Source organism: Coptis chinensis, chromosome 3 (genome assembly GCF_015680905.1).
Source record: "Coptis chinensis isolate HL-2020 chromosome 3, ASM1568090v1, whole genome shotgun sequence".
In the NCBI taxonomy this organism is placed as follows: Eukaryota; Viridiplantae; Streptophyta; class Magnoliopsida; order Ranunculales; family Ranunculaceae; genus Coptis; species Coptis chinensis.
The window spans coordinates 14,853,379-14,875,542 of record NC_141458.1 but is presented as its reverse complement, the minus strand read 5'-3'; the positions used below and the strand labels follow the sequence as shown (position 1 = coordinate 14,875,542).

The 22,164-nt window shown below is 36.0% G+C and overlaps 1 protein-coding gene across 23 annotated transcripts; it reads right to left on the bottom strand.

The window, feature by feature from the left end:
- Positions 1-4,531: 4,531 nt before the first annotated feature.
- LOC147508140 (splicing factor U2af large subunit B-like) lies at positions 4,532-14,443 on the bottom strand. Of its 23 annotated transcripts, none has more exons than XR_015217920.1 (13): positions 13,747-14,443; positions 13,515-13,604; positions 12,621-12,696; positions 11,827-11,915; positions 11,516-11,567; positions 9,915-9,975; positions 9,725-9,837; positions 9,254-9,368; positions 7,211-7,248; positions 7,032-7,102; positions 6,768-6,846; positions 5,632-5,696; positions 4,532-4,985 (listed from the first exon to the last, which is right to left on the bottom strand). XR_015217920.1 is itself a non-coding variant. In XM_086600709.1 (12 exons), exons 8-12 carry the CDS (start codon positions 7,229-7,231, stop codon positions 4,914-4,916), a joined length of 315 nt encoding a protein of 104 aa, XP_086456835.1. In that variant the 5' UTR covers positions 7,232-7,253; positions 9,254-9,368; positions 9,725-9,837; positions 9,915-11,567; positions 11,827-11,915; positions 12,621-12,696; positions 13,515-13,604; positions 13,747-14,418; the 3' UTR covers positions 4,532-4,913. The 23 variants fall into 23 exon arrangements, 8 of the variants coding, with proteins under 8 accessions (XP_086456835.1, XP_086456834.1, XP_086456832.1 ...); XR_015217913.1 differs by having other exon boundaries at positions 9,915-10,505; positions 13,747-14,430; XR_015217917.1 differs by having other exon boundaries at positions 9,921-9,978; positions 10,057-11,567; positions 13,747-14,429.
- Between the last annotated feature and the right edge of the window lie 7,721 nt (positions 14,444-22,164).

The window sequence follows — 22,164 nt, the reverse complement described above, 5'->3', positions numbered from 1 at the left end:
AGGAGATTGTTAATGTGGCGGAGACCCGTACAAAGATGCTAGTAACGTGTAAACCCTTGGCATTTCTTTGGATTTTGCAGCTCACTGGGGCCTTGGGGGGTTCGGGTTCGGGTCCTAGTTAGTTTGTTAACGTGGTTTTGTTGAAGACCAAGAAAGATATGTTCCGTGACTTCCAACTTCCATGTGAGGATGATAAAGATGTTAGTGACCTTCGTTCCGCACTCCATGGGATTTGCCCAATTTGGTCTGTTTGAATAAATTGAAAGGATACAACGGTTTACTGTGATTGCGAATAGCATGAAAGCAATTCACCATTTCACCCATTGTAATTTTGTATACTTCTGTTACCTTCATCTAGTTCAACCTATGCATACTTGTGTAGGTGTGTCACATACTCACATCACACCTTTATTCATATCAATGTTACAGATTTGGTCAGAAAGATCGAAATTTCGACCTACTCGTTGATTCTGAAGATTACTAGAAAAGTAGAAAGTACAAAATGTTTTTCAAAGGTTATTGAAAATTTTGGGTTTAGGTGAAATTATTGGAATTTCGTGAGTTAGTCAGACTTATAGCGTTAACTAGATTTTGGACCCGGACATACGCCCGGGATCTATTAAATATTTTGTGGGCTGAAAATGCTTTACAAAATGTCTCACACACATTTTCGAATCAGAATATATTTTTATTGAAAATAAACCGAAATACATTAATGACCAATGATTATGGTACATAAGTACTTGGAAACTAATTAAGAGATCAAATTGAGATAGCCTCATCACTTTGTGGTTTAGGATATTAATCCGTAATTTTCAAATAGAATTATCTTAAACTCGATCTATCTTGTATAATAATTTTATTATATTTATGGTGATTTAGCGGCAAATTTTTGAATCATAATATATTTTTATTAAAAATAAACGAAATACGTTAATGAAGCGTGATTATGATGCATAAGTACTTGGAAACTAAGGGATCAAATTGAGATAGCCTATTCACTTTGTGGTTTAGGATATTAATCCATAATTTTCAAATAGAATTATATTAAACTCGATCTAGCTTGTATAATAGTTTTCTTAGATTTATGGTGATTTAGCGGCAAATTTTTGAATCAGAAATATATTTTTATTGAAAATAAACCGAAATACGTTAATGAACAAATGATTATGGTGCATAAGTACTTGGAAACTAAGGGATCAAATTGAGACAGTCCATTCACTTTGTGGTTTATAATATTAATCTGTAATTTTCAAATAAAATTATTTTAAACTCGATCTAGCTTGTATAATAGTTTTATTAGATTTATAGTGATTTAGCGGTAAATCATCACCGTTCAGCTTACGTACTAATGTGTACAAATCACTAAAACAGATTGATTATTTCCATATCCTCAAATAATACACTACTCCCACTTGAAAAGATTTATCATATGAGCGTGTCCTACTTAACGGGTGCCGTTATATTAAATTATTCTAAAAATATTAGCAACTATGCATAGTTATGAGATATGAAAATTATATTAATTACTCATTTAAATTTTTGCACCACTCTCTATAAAAGGAAGCACCAAATCTTGATAAAACTAATCGATTTTTTTTTTTTTTTTTTTATTGTTAGGTTTAATAATTAAAGTTTTGTGAGAATGCCCAATGCGGCGAAGATAATATTGAAGATACTTGAATAGCAAGATATTCCCAATCACAATAAAAATAATTATAATAAACACTGCTTAAAATGCAAAACTATATTTGTCGAGACATTTATTCCCCCTACATAAAATACAAATATGTTTTAGGATTATTAATTCAATGCATTTGCACCAAGTTTATGATTTTCCATTAATTATTCTTTGAGGTTAGTTTAATATAGTATGTTGCATCCCGTTTCTAATTTCTCATTAATTATTCTTTGAAGTTAGTACAATGCAGTTGCATCAAGTTTTCGATTTCCCGTTAATTATTATTTGAGGTTAGTACAGTGCAATTACATCCACTTTATGATTTCCTATTAGTTATTCATTAAAGTTAATTTAGTACGTACAGTTGCATCCAGTTTTTGATGTTTCGTTAATACAAATATGTTTTAGGATTATTAATTCAATGCATTTGCACCAAGTTTATGATTTTCCATTAATTATTCTTTGAGGTTAGTTTAATATAGTATGTTGCATCCCGTTTCTAATTTCTCATTAATTATTCTTTGAAGTTAGTACAATCACGATTGCATCAAGTTTTCGATTTCCGTTAATTATTATTTGAGGTTAGTACAGTGCAATTACATCCACTTTATGATTTCCTATTAGTTATTCATTAAAGTTAATTTAGTACGCATGATTGCATCCAGTTTTTGATGTTTCGTTAATTAGTCTTTGAGATTAGTTCATTGCATTTGCATCCGGTTCCAATCTCCGTTAATTACTCTTTGAGGTTAGTTCAATATATTTGCATCCAGGTTTACGATTTCGTTAATTGTTTTTCTAGGTTAGTTCGATAGTTTACAATTTCTATACAGTTTGCATACATGTAAGAGTCTGTGTTTTTATAAACTCACTTTTATTTTGGGTTCATAATTACTTGTAATTATTCATATGAGAAAGCTAAAAAGTGGATATTTATGCCTTGAGGTCAAGTCGCGATGCGATTACATCCGACTTCCGATTTCTAGTTAACCATTTTTTATGTTATTTCAATGCATTTGCATCCAATTTTTGATTTCCGTTAGTTAATCTCGATTTTAGTTTAATGCGATTGCATCCAGTTTTAGTTTTCCGTTAATTATTCTTTTATATTAGTTCAATGCGGTTGTATATAATTTTAGATTTTATGTTAATTGTTCTTTGAGGTTAGTTCAATGCATTTGCATCAAGTTTCGATTTCGGTTAATTATTTTTGAGGTTAGTTCAATGCGATTACATCAAATTTATAATTTCCGTTATTAATTATTCATTTAGGTTAGTTGGTGCGCAGTTTCATCCATTTTTAATGTTTCATTAATTAGTCTTTGAGATTAGTTCATTGCATTTGGATCCGGTTTCGATTTTCCGTTAATAACTCTTTAAGGTTAGTTTAATACATCCGCATCTAGTTTCGATTATTTATGCTTTGAGGTTAGTTCGATATAATTATATCCAGTTTTTTATTTTCCGTTAACTATTCTTTGAGGTTATTTCAATGCATTTGCATTTAGTTTTCGATTTCCCACCAATTATTTTATGAGGTTAGTTCAATGCGCGTTTGCATTCGGTTTTGATTTTATGTTAATTATTTTTGAGTAAAGTTCAATGCATTCGCATTCGGTTTCGATTTCTCATTAATTATTATTTGAGGTTTGTTTGATGTATTTGCATACCGTTTCGATTTTCCGATAAATATTTTTCAAGGATTTGCATTCAATTTCTAATTATCCGTTAGTTACTCTGTCATTAGTTTAATGCAATTTGCATAAACTTTATGATTTCCCATTAATTACTCCTTGAGCTCGTTATGTATTTGAATCAAATTTCCAATTTCCTTATAATTATCCAATGTGGTGTGTAATACCAACTTCTATCGATCCATCCTCAGTAGTGTCCTTGAAAACATGACATAAAAAGTAAATTATGCTTTAATTTACTATGTGGGATCATCGAAGATTATCTAGTTTCGATTTCTCGTTAATTATTATTTAAATTATGCATGACTCACTATGTGGAATCTTCAAAGATTATCTATGAATGGGTGTTGTTATATTAATTATTCTAAAAAAAATATTTGCAAATATGCATAACTATTATATATTAATATTATATTGATCACTCAACCAAATTTCTTATAACGTGAAAACCTCACTCTCCATTAAAAAAAAAACTCACCTTTGATAAAATTCTTCAACTTCATTTGTTTTGTTTAATAATAGAAGTTTAATTGAATTTTTGTGAGATTGCCTAATAAAGCGCTAAGTTCATATATATTGAAGCTACTTGAATAGCAAAGGAGTTCCTAATCATCTGAAAGAGATAAGATAAACATCATTTTAAATGCAAAACTATACTTATCGAGACATTCCCATAACATATAACCCAACTATGTTTTGAGGTTAGTTTAATGCATTTGCATCTAGTTTACGATTTTTAGTTATTTATATTTTGAGGTTAGTTCAATGCAGTTTGCATCCAATTTTCAATTCCCATTATTTATTTTTGAGATCGGGTTCATTGCGGTTGCATCCGGTTTACGATTGATCGTTAATTATTCTTTTCGGTTAGTTCAATACATTTGCATCAAATTCCCAATTTTCTATTAATTGTTCTTTGAGGTCGATTCGATGCATTTGCATCCAATTTCTGATTTCCCGTTAATTATTCTGTGAGATTAGTTTAATGTATTTGCATCAAGTTTTCGATTTCTCGTGTTTATTATTTGATAAAGTTGCATTTGCATTTAGTTTCCGATTTCCCGTTAATTATTGTTTGAGGTTAGTTCAATGAGTTTGCATCCAGTTTTTTTTTAGTAATTTTTTTTTATTTGATCAAATATATAAGAATTGAAAATACACTTAAACTCTCAAAATATAAGAATTAGAAATACACTCAAACTCTCCAAAAAGTTCCATCTACGTGGGAGACTATTAGAAAATATTATCTTTCATATTAGAGTGCCACATAAGATAGAAAAAAAAGCTAACTCTCATATTAGAGTGCCACATAGGAGAGAGAAAATCCTTCTTTAAAGGTCTCTGTTTTAGTATATAGATAGTAGATATTGTGAACAACCGAACACTAAAAACAAACCACATATTAGAAGGGTGTAACGAGTAATTCATTCAAGGCCAAGTAGCAGCCAGTTTGTCATGGCAACCTTTGAAGTTACTGTAATCATCCAAATAATTCCAGTCCTTACTTTTGTATTTGTCTCCAGGATAATAGAAAGCGCTTATATCCGAGTTGCATTCCATTGATCCCTTTCATTGCCTTCGCGGAGTCTGAATGAATACTCCAAGAAAACCTGAACCAAGGATTGTGGCAAAACATGAAAGTCTGAATGCCTGAGACTGCACAAACTAAACAAGAATAAAAGAAGAAACTATTTATGTGTATTAACCAAAAAATATTGAGGGCCACAGCTTTAAGACAGATTGATGTCTAATCCTTTTCTGTAGGATTCCTTAGAAATAGTTGATTTCGAACATGAAACATGTCCAAGAGGACGAGCATCTAAAGGTTGGTCCCAAGTCTCAACTACCAATGAATGTGGAATTGCCACATGGGCTAGGGAACTCGCCCTCACACTTCACACTCACTAAGTAGTCAATCCACCACTAATTTACATAATCATGATCCCAAAGAACCTTCACCATAAGGAAGCTTTCTTTTAACAAATCTGACTTGTAGCAACATGATTTGGATATTGCATTGATTAAATAAATACCCATACGCATATGCGTTGAGTTTAAGGTCTAAAAGTATGGAGCATGACATTATTTGGCAATTTTGTGCAGCTTGGGTGACCACGACGGTACTTTCCATCATAATCATATGAGGGGAGATCTAGGATGATATCATTTAACAATAGATGCATAAAACAATTTTCTTAGGAAAAACAACGACATGAGAGTTTTGTAAGACAGGAGCACAAACAGTTAATTACCCACCCTTCCAGCAGCCGTGGTCTTCTCTTTTCCATTTCGGTGAGGAATAACAACAGACTTCAGGGTTCCTGAGGGATTCAACAAGTAGAGGAAAACAAATTAGTAGCGCTTATTAAAATTTCAAACAGATATTGTTCAATAATAGTGCCGAATCTGCCTCAATCATAGCCAACATTCAAAAAGGAAATGCAATTTAAATAATGTTCAAACAAATTAATCATCTTGTTTCACTATTTCCATAATGGTGTGAGTCTGGTCCATCTAAAGTTTTCTAACCACCATGCTATTAAAAAGAGGCACTAGATCACTGGTTCATTGAGTGGTCAAAATGGTGACACAACCCGTTTTGCTTATATTATCAGTAGTACATCTATCTTTTCTGTTTACTTCAATAAAAAAGAGAATATGAAATAAGAGTTCATGTTGGTGTCTTAATGCTTTTTGGTTCCTAATAGAGAATTATAGCTGATCGAGTAACCAAGCAACCCAAAGTATATACTCCCGTGGCCCCGTCAGACGAGTGACCTATCTTATTTTGAACTCAACAAAAACTACAAATTAGGCAGACAGTATTTTGCACAGTAAGCCGGAACTAGGTATACTCCTACTACATTATTCATACATCGAACTCTTAGCACACAACACAGGTTATGTGATAAGTTTCCATTTCATGATTTTCATTCAACAGTAGACTACTCCACACACACACACATAAACTTAAGGATCCATTTACTCAAAAAGCCATACTCATGTTTATAAGTGACGTTTGAAATGCATAGACATTTTGTTGTTCTTTAATTTTAGGCAAGTAAGATCTCCTAACCACATTGATCAAGTCCCATATCGGCATATCGCTACTCGTTTACAAAATGAATGACTGTGCATTGTCCATTTTCACAGTTAAATCGAGGCTACATCTGGCAGGGTTTGTACGAATAGAGGTATCCACCAAAAATTAGTTCAATCCAAAATGTCTTTATTTTCTTCTCGAGTGCTTGGCAAAATGGAAAACGGATTATGAAAAAAAAAACTCTAAAATATATCATCCAACACCGCAGAACTGGAAATCTTTTGAGTTAAGAAATGCTTTGAATATAATTCCAATAAACAGAAAGGTGCAAGGATGCAATTGTTCATACCGTACTTCTCTCCATTCTTCCGAAAGATATCCACATAAGATAAGTAATCCTCATGAGACAAACCACTTGCACATACAACCTTTAAGAAAAGAAGCAAGAGGTCAAGATCATTATCCACTTCAGAATACAGATAGATACATCTACAAATTCCATCAGATGGCGCTGCAATTTATGCTCAAACTAATAACGTTCTTGTCAAGCCATGTAATGATGCGCTTGCTGATGTGCCTAATACCAAACATCACTTAGCTAAAGTAATAATACCTCAAGCAAGCAGAGAACACGTGATGGACAAGCATCCAATCCATTTGAATGCGGGATACTTGCTTCCCAGGCTAATGCCTCACGCAATGCCACATATTATGAGTATCATAAACAAAAATATGTCCAATAATAACTGCAAAGTTAAAAAAATTCACAAAGTCATTGAAATAATTATTTACCTGCATTGTCTTCCGTAACATGGTAATTTGGCCATTTGCTGCACTATTCAAAAAATAAAAAAAGTCTCTAAGAAAAATGGAGCTCATTTATAAGCAAAGAAAATATGACAATCCTCCATATAGTCTGTATTTGACTTCATTTCCCACGCACATGTTATAAGCATGCTTGTAATTATGGAGGAGCTATTGGAAGCAATTGACTATCAAAAAAAAAAAAGCTATTGGAAGCAACTAACCATGATTGAGTCATCATAATCTGAAAGTAAAACGAAAAATGGTCTGAAACTAAATGTGTATTGAAGGAGGACTTTAAGACAGAAAAATTGCGTTGTCCGTCCCATTGCATCTTAAGATACTAAACAACCACCAGAAATGAGTTAAGGGCAGACTTTCTTCTCCTTTTCCCTTTTTTTTTTTGAAGATGACCTTATGATGAACAGCAACAGACACAGAATATAAGAGGTCGATAAATTGTGGAGAAAAGGATGACAATTCCTAGTTATTTGTCACTGCATAGAAGTGAAGAATAAGACCTTCACCACTTATTTCTTGTGCCACCTTTCTCAACTCAAGGGATAGGACCAAATTTTTGTGGTCTCCCGTCCCCATTGCTGCTGTATGCCTTCATTGAGAAAAGGATTTACAATTTATTGTCATTGGTCATTGTGTAGGTGAAGAATAAGACATTCCAAGTTTCTTCTTCTTATACCACTTTTCTCAACTCAAGAGATATGACCAATTTTTTGGGGTTTTCCCCTCTCATTATTGCTATATGACATTATCGGTTCTCATTGGTAAAACAAAATTGATGTAATAAACAAAGATCAAGTACTGTATGTATTGTAAATAACCTTGCCTTCTGGAGCCTTTCCTCTTAGACGAGAAAAGACGTTTTCAAACACGTAGAAACAGTCATCCAATGGACTATTTGGAAGGACAGAAATACTAGAAACTTCACCACTAAGGATCATTGACTAAAGCACAGCAGGAATAGTATCACAAATAGTCTTTTCATAGGACTGTCTGGTATATTATGTTTAGGCCATAGAGACTACATATTTTGTGACTTTAAAATGGATGACGATTCTAAGATCCTGTAATTGGCATATTTGCAAGTCCTATGGAATCCTCAGAGCCTTGTTTAGGAAGCATCTCTATATAAGAGATGGGATGGCTATGGATAAGCAGGCTACAGGGGATCCAGATGTATTAGTTCCTTGCAGATGCTTGACTAAACCCTCTCATATATAGCTTGTACTATTTTTTTTTTCATCAATGATGAAATATTACTAAGAAAATAAAATGACCTTGCATATAATAGAGGATCAACCTATTATGTGGAATACACATATGAGGATAACAGCTCAAATGAGTGGCTCACATAGAGAAAAAACTTTTTTTTTTTTTGCTCGGTAACTTTTTTTTTGGCTCACATAGAGAAAAAACTTACAACATATAGAGACATGGATGGAATGGAGAATCGAGCAATGTAGCAGAACGATGTTTGAAGAGAATGGCAGGATATGGGGCATCATTCAGACTTTCAGAGACATGAAGGGAAACTTCTTGCTGATAGCAGGTAAGGGGTTGGGGGAAAGTATTGTGCAGAGTGCACTGCCATACTTGAGATTGTGAAATTAGCTCTTACAAGAGCTTGGAGGAAGTAACGAGTCGAATCAGATGCAGCAGCATCTGTGAGAGAATTTAGGAGTAACTCTCCACCTCGGTTATTAAAGGGTAGTTTGAAGGAAATCAAGAATGCATCAGAAAGCTAGATAGTATTCTGGTATCTCATATTTTGAGGGAAGTGAACCTTTTAGCTGATAAAGTTGCAAAAGTGGCTTTGACAAAAATTAACAATTAGTTTTTTGAGAGGCCACCATGGATGTATAAATTGGAGGTCCACTATCAATGCTTTCTAAGATTTGCTTAAATTTCTGTTCAACCTTCAGAGTTTGAACACTTCCTTGTACACTATTTCTTACGTTTGTTTAATACAATTATTAACATATTGAGAAAAAAAGAACTAAAAGTAAGACTTACAATGTTTCTCGATTGATGGCCTCTAGCTTTAGATAACAGCTTGGTTGACTAGGTCCAAGATCCGCCGCTAATCCAGGTTGTAGTCACCAGGCCTTCTAATCCTTACAGGGGTTCCCTGATCAAATAAAAGAAATTGGTACATTGAGCAACTATGAGTTTATGATGCTTACTGACAACCCATGGAAATCACTGAACTACAGTTTAGATAGAAGTGAAATTAACAGTGCAAACAAATTTTAAGTGGGTAAGTTGGAATTGAACATGCAATTGTGCAAAACATTTGAACTCTAAGCTCGATCACACCTCAGGGATGTGATCATTAAGCAGTGGCGCTTCAAGAAATAAGGTGATGAAAATTAAGTAGCGAGATAAAAACTTGATTAAAACATTAATTAATATAAGAACCCTTAAAACACAAACTTTAATCTCTCGTTAACTTAATACTCGTCAACTGCCTATCTTTATACTCACCTAAAAAATAATGCCATCAAGCACCATTGCATTGCTTGCTAGTGCCACAGATCTCATTTCCAAAATAGCATATTTGTTCTCCCTATTAATGTAGATGTCAACTACAGCAAGATCTACAAGTAGAGTTCAAAAATAACTTAAATAAAATGCTTGACAGTGTGAAAAGAAGCAACGTTGAGTGTAAACAGACCTGGACCTGTAAAGTATGCCCCAATACCAACCATAACACTGCAAAAAATGGCTAAAATTCTCTGCTTCAAAAGAAGCAAAAAAAAACAATTACATAGGCTTTTTTTTTTGAAACAAGTTAATAGGGTTTGGCAGACCCTTACCTGTATTAAGCTCTTAAATAAATCATTCCCCTTACATCATTTGAAACTAGTTCAGAAAGTTTACTGTCTAAGGGAGGACCATTACATACATATTGATCATCAAAAGACACAGATAGGTTTGCAAGGTAATCCGCACTCTTGTTAACTTCTCTATAGACATGAGAGAAGATCACATCCCGAAACCTTGAAACTTCATATCTGATAGCAGCAATTAAATTACAGCAGAGCCATGGGGCTTCTTCAGAACCTTTGAGAATTTGAATTGCTCTGAGGGAGTCAGAGCAAACTTTAACCTTCTGAATATTTTGTTACTGGCAGAGATGTAGTCCCACTTCAATAGCTTTAGGCTCTTGAAATATTACTGAATGTTGGTAACCTCCACCGGTGTAAGTGAGAATAATATTCCCATATTGATCAATGGCTATTCCACCACAGCCCACAGTGTTCCGCTTCATAGAACCATTAGTATTCAGTTTCATATACCCTATCGGAGGGAACTTCCATTTGCAGTACATAGACTTAATAAACTTGAAGATTGATAAATACAAATGAAGAACTTGAGAAGGTTAACATCAAGGCCTCTATATGTTAACTCCAAAATCTTGTATGTTTCGTCAAACTATAAACGTATTCATATAAAAGAATAGATTTCAATGCAACCAAAAAACCCTAGAATTTAGATCCTTCACGACACTATCACTACTGTAAAAACCCAGGAACATCTAATATCTCGACAATCTCAAAGTAAAAACCCAGGAACATCTAATATCTCGACACAGCTAACCGAAAGACTTGTGGTGTCAAGACATGTGATCTACCGCATCTCAACCCTTGTAGAACCGAGACATACACAACTCTCACTGAACTTTTGAACAAATTAGTGCCCTAAACATTACTGAATATTATTTCTAACAATATTCCCTAATCATAAATAATATGTCCAAGTTTCTAATGATATTCAACATTCCCCTCCTAGTCACAATATGAAGCAGTGAGAGTTTGCCAAGAGGATTGTGAAAAATGTTGTCTTGCTACATTATGCTACACAAAATTATGGCAGGAAAGTCGTAGAGCAACAAAACTAGAGTGCAACACAAATGAGGAGACAACTGCCTGCATTAGCAGTATGATTGAAAATCATACCACGAAAACCAAAGAGAAGATGCATAGGGGATGTGTTGTGTGAAATGAAAGGGTGAAGTACTAGAACCCTCAAGCTGAAAATTCAAGTGCAATGTTGAACAGTAAATGTCGAGGAGAGGGGAAAAGAGTGCAGTGCAATGCAATGCTATGGCTGCTAATCGATATGTTGCAACCAGATTATATAAGTGACACAAATCTTCAAACACTTGGAGTGAAAATGTTCAGACCCACCAAATTCAGTTAGATTTTACAAAGCTTTAGCATGACAAGCATTTTATTAATTATAAGAAAATAACAAATAAGAGAGAAAAAAAACCTGCTCATCTACCCCAGTAGGCAGGTCACCAACGTAGACACGACGTGCATGCCTCGTAACGTGTAAACAAAGTTTGAAAAACAGACAAAAAATCAGAAACAGATCTTCTGTGCAATGGTTGGTGCGGTAAATAAATTTAAACGATTGAAAATTGCTTGAAAACAATTTTCTTTTCATCAGTGTATCCAAAGATATCTTTAAGTATATATGTGTACTCGTGTTGATCTATAAAAATTGTTAAGAAAATGAATAAATAAAAAATATGAAATATATTACAGAACACAGACACAAGATGGCTTGAACGTTAGTACCTGTGTTAATTGAGACGGGATCATCACTTGGCTTGTCCCTGAAAATGCAAAATGAACTTTCGGAGACGGGACCACGTTTTGTCTTGTCCCTGAAATATTTAGGCATCATTGTCATAGGATCAGAAAATCTATACAGTATATGAGGGGCAATATAGTTGGTTTAGGCTACTTGACAATGAGATTATTTCATCTCACTTCCACCTAATGTTAACCATAATATTCCATCCTCTACATTTCTACATGTTTGGATTTTAGAGTAGCTGCCTCTTTATCATGGTAGCAGAACTTTGGTTAGAGGAGATTGCTGGTTCAAGTCTCTCTAGGTGTGCCCACCGAAGGTTAATTCCAACATGCTTTAGTTATGGGGAATGTTGAGATTAATAGTGTTCCTCCCTCTCTGCGAATTCAAGGTTTTAGAGTAACTGGCAATTTCAAACATGCAAATTGGGTGGATCATACATCCTATAGGGCATAGAAGGGACACTACTCAGAGTTTTCTATTGTTTTTTAACCACAAAAAAAGGATACCAATATGATGATTCCTATAAGATAGCAGAGTTCACAGTAAGTTGTGCAGTGCAATTCGACCTTTATTACACAGGCACGATTAACGCATACCAATTATGATCCATATAAATACACATAAAAAACAATTAGTAAATGAATAGAAATTGATTATAAGGAACTAGCTTAGGAGTGCTAGAAAAAGCTACTGGACAGGGATATCTACATATATAAGATAATCTAAGAAAATTTGTTCAGGTACGGTAGAAAAGTTGGTTGATTGTGCATACCTGGAAGGCTGGAACAGCACAACCACGTATCGTGCTAATACCTACTGATCCAATATTATCGCAACTTGCCCGTTTCCTGTAAGGAGATGTACATCAAGCAGTTATACATCGAGAATCATTGGAAGCAGGAGTTTATGGAATATATGATTGTCTCAAAATGTTACTCTTAGTATTTATGCTAATTGTTTATCACAATATTTCTACAGGGTACCATCATCAGAACATGGATGCTCCTACATTAATGTCAAAGAATGTAAAAGAAGAGGTGGTTTGCAACTGCTACACGACTACACCTACTTTCAAACGTTGAAGTTCCAAAGCTTCCATAATCAACTTTATTATATGATTTGTGCCTGATACACTAAGAAATATCATCCATCTAAAGTAGTTCAGAATAATTAAAGCCTCTGTTTAATTCTTAAGCCGAATAATTAAAGCCTCTGTTTAATTCTTAAGCCTTTTTTATCCTTTTGACGAGTTAAACCTAACCATTACTTCAAACGAACTAATAACACCCTTACGTTACGTTACTTATACACATGTACATATAGGCTAGCTGTATCCACTTGTTATTGAAGTAAGGCTGTTCTTCGCAATGGCGTTTCAAGTGTACAGTCATGCCAGAAAGACTTCCCCACCATAGATTCCGCGGAATATATTAGACAGCACACACCAGACTAAATATGAGATTTCATAGCAAAAAAGTTTGTCAGAAAATGGTATAGTATTGCACTATTGCAGTACGTTTATGGTAACAAAGGTAGAAAACAGGCTCAAAATGTGTGGGAGATTGTTACTTTGCTATGAACTTGAAAGTGTCAATAAAAGGAATAATGTTGGCCCTTTGAATAGAACCAATATGTAGAGAGAGAGAAGCAGATCAGGAGTACTTACATTGCCGAGCAATTAAGAATGCATCTACCCTTTGCGAGATAGAAACTAGATTGATGGATGTCAGCGTGCAATTGTCTGTCCTCCTCCGATCTAACATAAAACGTTAAGCAACAAACACGATGTTTATCTGGGAAACCATTGACACACCAAACCAGACACAATTGTTTCTTTCCCAAATGAAGGAAAAAGACGTTGGTATCGTAGTCCATAGACTCAGTAGCACTATTCATACCTTCTATGGACACAAACGCAGCTAAAGGACAAGCAAACAATCCATTCTGCCAAAACATATACACATGTCCGCCAGCAACCACTCTCGAAGATAAATCAAATATTTTATAGATGGACTCAGAGCCGACATGTCCATCTTATATGACTCATTATCTTCCATATGACACGTCCATGAACACTCTTTTGCATTAAAAGTAACAAGACCAGCGCCTACATAACTTAAAATAATTGATTTCGTACAATAACTAACAACATATTTTGCTGTATAACAAGAGGTAAGAACCCGTTGTGGAGGATAAGGCAAGTCTGACCATGAATTCGAGGTGGGATCAAATACCCCACCCAGAGACTAATTAGGACATTCTCTATTACTTGAGCCGGCCTAACACATATATCTTGCCGTTGAAAGCAGCCACTAGCCCACTCCTGCACTACTTTTTTCTTGTGAATAACTAAAGTGGAATCAATATTATCTACTCCAGGAAAGAATCAACTCGATACAAGGATTGATTCTTCTTACAAGACAAAACTTCAACACACTCCAATTACTATTTCAACACTTCTCAATATAAACTAACAAACATATAAAGTAAAGAGACTAATGTAAAAGAGAACAAACCACAAGACACGGATATAACGTGGTTCGACAATGTGCCTACGTCCACCTACGAGATCAAAGCTTTACTAGATACACAAAATAACAGATTACAAGAGCTCTCAATTTACTCACAAAGAATAAACACTTAAACGCTCACTTAGAATGCACTCTTCAATGTCTGTCTCTGTTCTATTATTGGTTAGATTAAGTTGAATAGAAAACCTAACTTTTGTTTTTATACTGGACTAAAAAAAAATGATGTGTCTGTGAAGGGGTCCGAGCGCGAGTCACGCTTTGCCTTAGGAGCGGGTGAGCGCGAGCGCACCTAATAGAATTTGTACACAAAAGTCCAGTAACTTTTCTTTCGCTTGACCCAAAATTTGGCGAAGTACAAATCCTCCAAGGGAGCGCGTGTCGCGCTGTGCTCCAAGCTAACTAAGGCGCGAGTTGCGCCTTACAAGAAAAAACGCAAACAACCCTTTTTCTCTACATTCTCCACCTCGGTGAGGTTTTAACACATAAAACCAAGCCGAACACATCCATCAAGAAGCACTAGTCTTCAAATCATATCCCAAACTTGCCGTCAACTACCCCAAAGGGCCATGCCCACAAAGGGCTCTAATCAAACATGTAGGATTTGGAGCAAGTCCAACCAATGTTGGAACTTAATTCCGATGACAACCTTCGTCAGTATATCAGTAGGATTGTCATGGGTGCCCACTTTCTCAAGTGCTACATCACAATCCTCAACTACATCCCGCACAAAATGATAACGGATATCAATATGCTTGGTCCGAGCATAATGAACCTGGTTCTTCGCCAAATGAATAGCACTCTGACTATCACAATATAAAGCAACACTGTTATGCTCAATACTCATATCATATAGAAGACCTCGAAGCCATAGTGCCTCTTTCACTGCCTCTGCCACTGCCATATACTCTACCTCTGTAGTATATAGAGCAATTATAGCCTGTAGCATAGACTTCCAACTAACCGGTGCACGATGCATCATAAAAACATAATCAGTAGTAGATTGTCATCTATCTAGATCACCTGCATAATCTGAATCCACATAACCACTAACATAACAAGTACCTCTACCATAAATTAATCTCACATCCAAGGTACCCTTCAAGTATCTAAATATCCATTTCACTGCCTCCCAATGCTGCTTACCAGGATTTGCTATATATCTGCTTACAACACTGACTGCCTGTGAAATGTTCGGGCGTGTGCATATCATAGCATACATCAAACTGGCCACTGCACTATCATAAGGAACATGAGCCATATGCTTTTGTTCCTCCACCGAACTAGGAGAGAACTTAACTAAAAGCCTAAAATGCCCAGCCAAAAGAGTAGAAACTGACTTTGCATTCTCTATACCAAACTGAGAAATTACTTTTTTAAAGTATTTCTTCTGAGATACAACTAGCTGTTGCTTCTTCCTGTCTCTGTCAATCTCCATGCCCAATATCTTATTGGCTCCACCCAAGTCCTTCATCTCAAACTCAGAGCTAAGTTGAAATTTCAACTTGTCTATTTTCACCATATTTTTGGAAACAATAAGTATGTCATCTACATAAAGCAAGAGATAGATGAAGTCATTACCACGAAGCCTACGAAAGTAAACACAACAGTCATACTTACTTCGGGTATACTCATGTTGCATCATGAACGTGTCAAAGCGCTTGTACCATTGCCTTAGCGATTGCTTTAAACCATACAATGACCGATTTAACTTGCACACATGATCTTCTTTCTTAGCAATAACAAAACCTTTAGGTTGTCTCATACAGATCTCTTCCTCCAAGTCCCCATGCAAGAAAGCAGTTTTCACATCAAGTTGCTCTAACTCCAAGTCGAAGTGAGCAACTAAACTTAATAACACACGAATGGAAGTATGTTTGACTACCGAGGAAGATACCTCATTATAGTCGACTCCTTCCTTCTGTGAGAAACCCTTTGCTACCACTCTTAATTGCCTTGTACCCAGTATTGTCAAACTCAGGAAGGACCTCTTTCTTTCTGAACACCCATTTACTGTCGATAGTCCTCTTGCCCTGTGGCAATAAGACAAGGTCCCATGTGTGATTTTTATCAAGAGATTCCATCTCTTTCTGCATAATAACTAACAAATCTCTGTAATGAGCATCTCTAACAGTTTCCGTGAAGCTATTTGGCTCATCATCTTCAATATTCAGTGCATATGCCACTAAATCCACCTGACCATAATGTTTCACCGGCTTATCGTGCCCATACTTGTGTACTTCCTTAACTTGTTTCTTTGGCTGGAGATTCACCACGGCTACTAGATTCGCGGATGCTCATGCTCTTCTTTTCGTTGTTGATGCGTGGTTCCATGATCCGGTACCTCATTATGAACCAACCGGTCATCTCATCGCGATCGACAACTCAAGCTCGGTAGAGTTTGAATTTCTATAGACTCACCATTCTGCCAAACTTTTTCCAATTTACTGAAAAATAACACGGAAGTCTCATCAAAAGTAACATCTCTACTGACCAGAAACTTGTGGTCTTCTAGACACCACAATCTGTATCCCTTTACCAAATTTGTGAAGCCCAAGAATATTGTCTTCTTAGCTCTAGGATCTAGCTTGTTTTTCTTAACATAGTAGTAAGCAGTCAATCCAAACACTCGCAAAATACTATAATCAGCTGGGTTACCTGACCACACCTTATAAGGTGTCTTGCAATCTATAGTTGGAACTGGTGACCTATTATACAGGTAACACGTCATGGACACTGCATGCCCAATACTCTTTGCCTATACTGGCATTAGATAACAAACATCTTGCTCTTTCAAGCAAGGTTCTATTCATCCTCTCTGCCATTCCATTCTGCTGAGGTGTGCCCCTGATTATCCAGTGTCTGGCAATTTCCTGTTGTACACAAAACTCTTGGAAAGGCCTATAGGTATATTCAGTACCATTGTCAGATCTTAAAGTCTTCACCTTCCTATCTGTGCGATTCTCAACTCTTGCCTTCTACTTCTTAAATATCTCAAATACTTCATCTTTCATTTTCATCATATACACCCATACATAGCGAGTATGATCATAAATGAATGAGACATAATAACGGTTACCTCCTTTTGAAGCCACTATGGAGGGTCCACAAACATCTGTATGCACATAATCAAGGATGCATGTTGTCGTATGCTTGCTTGAACTGAACTTGACTCTACACTGCTTCCCATAGACATAATGCTCACAGAACCCTATACTTGGCTTCTTCAAGTCCTTCAAGAACTCTCGCTTGCACAACTCAGGCAAACCCCGTTCACTCATATGCCCTAAATGCATATGTCACATCTTAGTGTACTCAGAATCATCACTACATGTACCAACTGCTACATTTCCAGTCACCGTATTACCCATCAAAGTATACAATGTTTCATGTCTTTAACCCTTCATAACAACTAAAGAGTCACTAACAATCTCTAGGACTCCACCTTTCCCCACAAACTTGTGGCCTTTGGAATTCAAGGTACCAAGAGAAATAAGATTTTTCTTTAGCTCAGAAACATGTCTTACATCATTTAAAGTCCTCACAACACTATCATGCATCTTAATCTGTATAATTCCAATCCCAACCGTCTTGCACGCATGGTTATTACCCATCAAAATGGAACCGCCATCGATGCTCTCATAAGAAGCAAACCACTTTCTATTTGGGCACATATGGTAGGAACACCCGGAATCAAGGATCCACCGATCCGTCATATAGTCTTGTGACACACACAAAGACTTACATCTTCCACTTCAAAGCCTGAAGCAAAACTTGCCTCAACATTAGCCTTACCTTTCTTCTTACCATTTTTCTTGTTATCTTTCTTCGGGTGAGGACAATTATTTGCGTAATGTCTCTTTTCATCGCAATTGTAGCACTTCACATGTTTCAGCGACTTCTTTGACTTGGACCTAGACATCTCATTGCTTGTAGATGCCTTTTCATACGATCTTCATCTTGCCACTCGCCCTTGTCCTGCATCAATGTTATTCTCAACTCGTGTCTTCTTCATCAACTCATAAGAAAGAAGTACACTTTGAACTTCGTCAAGATCAACATCTTTTCTGTTTATAAATATAGTTATTAGATGCTCATAGCTCTCAGGCAAAGAGAATATTAAACATGCCGCTTGATCCTTATCATCCATCTTCATGCCAACATTCAAATAATCCGCGAGGCGTTGACGGAACTCATTAACGTGCTCTTGTGTCGTTGAACCATCCACCATTATATACCGATAAAGCATTTCTTAAGGTACATCTTGTTCGTCATACTCTTGGTCATATACATAGATTCTAGCTTGAGTCAAATACCGGTGGTGGTACTTTCTCTCATCATATTATACATGACCTCATTAACAAGACACAATCGGATTGATGAACAAGCCTGTAGATCGAACTCTTCCCAATCATCATCACTTGTATTTGCCGTCTTTGATTTAATCCCCTTTAAAGCTTTGTGCAAACCTTGTTGAATGAGGATGTCTTTTACTTAGACTTGCCAAATCCCAAAGTTATTCTTTCCATTAAATTTCTCTACTTCAGACCTAACATTTGACATCCTGGGAGCCATTTTTTCAAGTCACATACAATAACAAAAAAAAAACGTTCACTTAGGAATTTTATCAAACACCTTGTCTCCATAAATTTTTTGAGTTCACAGACTCAAACTCGAAATGTCTTAAATTCTGCTCTGATACCAATTGTTATGAATAACTAAAGCGGAAACAATGTTATCCACTCCAGGAAAGAATCAACTCTACCCAAGAATTGATTCTTCTTACAAGACAAGACTTCAACACCCTCCAAGTACTATCCTAACACTTCTCAATATCAACTAATAATCATATAAAGTAAAGAGACTAATGTAAAAGAGAACAAACCACAAGACACAGATATAACGTTATTCGGCAATGTGCCCACGTCCACCGGTGAGATCCAAACTTTACTAGATGCACAAAGTAACAGATTACAAGAGCTCTCAATTCACTTATAAAGAATGAACACTCAAACACTCACTTAGAATGCACTCTTCAATATCTGTCTCTGTTCTAGTATTGATTAGGTTAAGTTGAATAGAAAACTTAACTTCTGTTTTTATACTGAACTGAAAAAAAATCGATGTGTCTGTGAAGGGGTTCGAGCGTCAGTTGCGCCTTGCCTTAGGCTTAGGTGAGCGTGAGCGCGCTTAATAAAATTTGTACACAAAAGTCCATTAACTTTTCTTTCACTCGACCCAAAATTTGGCTAAGTACAAATCCTCCAAAGGAGCGGATGTCGCGGTATGCTCCAAGCCAACTAGGACGCGAGTCGTGCCTTACAAGAAAAAACGCAAACAACTTTTTTTCTCTACACTTTTCCACCAATCATTGGAACACCCATTCTCCAACCACATTCAGGAAAGTGAGTATCGTATACGAAAACTTTCAAAGACGGAACGTACTGAATAAATTTAGTAACTACAGAAGGTGTTTTACAGAACATACTTTCATAACCACCTATGATATATATTTTCGTGTCTAAGACTACATACGCATGTGTATGCGGAAAACCTTGTTGAGAAAATGTTGGCATCCTAGAAACACAAGTAGTTGTGTCGTCATCGAATGAATAGGCATTGGGATCAATTTCGTACCATAAGGAAGCATCATAATTTTCTTTTAGACACACGTACAAAATCAAACTTTACTCCTCCTCGTCAATGGTGGGACCCAAGTGTCGTCAATCATCTTTCATAATATTGACTTTGGTAACGAGGAGAACTGGACAAAAAGAAGGACGCTCAAAAGATATGTGACCAGGCACCGTCGTTAAATTCGCCAGCTATGATTGTTAAGTGTGAACAGTGCGGGGACACAGTCGTATAGCGTCGTAAATCGGGGCCCAACCCATGACATAAAGGGCCTTTTAATTATGTAGAGACATTCCAAAAGGAAAGATTTCCAAAAAATTGCATGTCCCTTAGAAAATCTTCGGCATCTCGTTTGTTAAATTGTATGTTAGTGGTGATACTAGGAGAGTTGTGATATTGATATATTGAGAGAAACCAAGAAGAAGAACAATGGAGAATAATATAGATTGATTGATTGAGAGAGAGATTGATTAGGGTTAGAGTGATAGATTGATTATTGTTCTCTATCCAGAGTTACATATTATACTAACTTAGCTTGGGTGTGAAGTAACCCAAAACATGAGAATGAAAACTACTAGATATAGATGTCCACACTTATAGAAACGTGAGACTTTCCATATATGACATATTCTAATACTCCCCCTCAAGTTGTAATGCCGCAAACTTGCAAATTACAGTTTGAATGACAGAAAGAAAAGATAAGAATATAGCTCCCTCTTTCGCATAGAACTACTTTTAGTTGAAGAACTCAAACAACTGTTGAGATGAGACGTTCTGAAAAGTGAAATTGTCGGTGTAAACAATGGCCTAACCTGAAAATTAAATTTATACCACAGGCACAAACTGGAAACAGAACACTTGTGTGATGACTGCAACCTGAGAGATGAATTTGAATAGTATAGTGATGATGTGACTGCAACCTGAGAGATTGATGAAAAATAGAGGCGTTGATAATGTGGATTTGCAACCGAGAGATTATCGAAAGTACACCGCACCACTGTGGCATAAAAAGAATCAAAACCTGAAAAGCTGAACCATCAACGACAGCAACATATGAGAAGCTCCTTAATAAGAAGGCGAAAAATAGAAATCCGGTGAAACACCATAAAACTCAGAACCATGACATGAAAGGGAGTTAAACCCTTATAAATGAAAGAACTTATCAACCAACCAATAATCAGGAATTCTACGAAATCATATTAGTTGAGACGAGGAGAAACTTCTGAAGAATACGAAAAACTGGACCTGATATGTTTAGACAAGGGCGTGGGCGCGTTTTGAGCAAGGCTAAATCCAGCGCGTGCGCCCCATGCAACAAAATTGAACAGCTAGTGCGAGATACAGAGAGGAGGGCGCGGGTGTGCCTTGATGAAGGCAATCTTGGCGTGATGGCGCTTTATAGCGAAGTCGCGTGATCTGAGAGAGAGAAGTAGACGCACTTTGATGAAGGCAATCTTGAGGGCGTGCGCACCCTATATACTGATTTCGAAACAGAGAGATTACGAAGTCAGAAAGATTGCGAAACTTGAATATTGACTTCGAACCATGGAGAATAATGAGACGAGAGATTGTAGAACCTTGAAAAGTGCCTTGAACATGGCAATGAATAGTACCGGCGGACAGTGACGATGAACAGTACCCGTGAATAGTGACGATGAACAACACCCGTGAACAGTGCCGGTGAACAGTAAATCCATCTAGAGAAAGATTGAAACTTGAATCGAGATAAAAAAACTTCTTTTTGTGAGAAAGATTGAAACTTGACTTGAATTGAATATTAAAAATTGAAAAAAAAAATTGATTTTTTGATAGATATTGATTTTGAGAGATTCCTCTCGTAACATACCACTAAACTTTGATTTGATTTGAACCTGACGCTTTGATACCATGTTAAATTACATGTTAGTGGTGATACTAGGAGAGTTGTGGCATTGATATATTGAGAGAAACCAAGACCACTAAACTTTGATTTGATTTGAACCTGACGTTCTGATACTATGTTAAATTACATGTTAGTGGTGATTCTAGGAGAGTTGTGGCATTGATATATTGAGAGAAACCAAGAAAAAGAACAATGGAGAATAATATAGATTGATTGAGAGAGAGAGATAGATTGATTAGGGTTAGAGTGATAGATTGATTATTGTTCTCTAC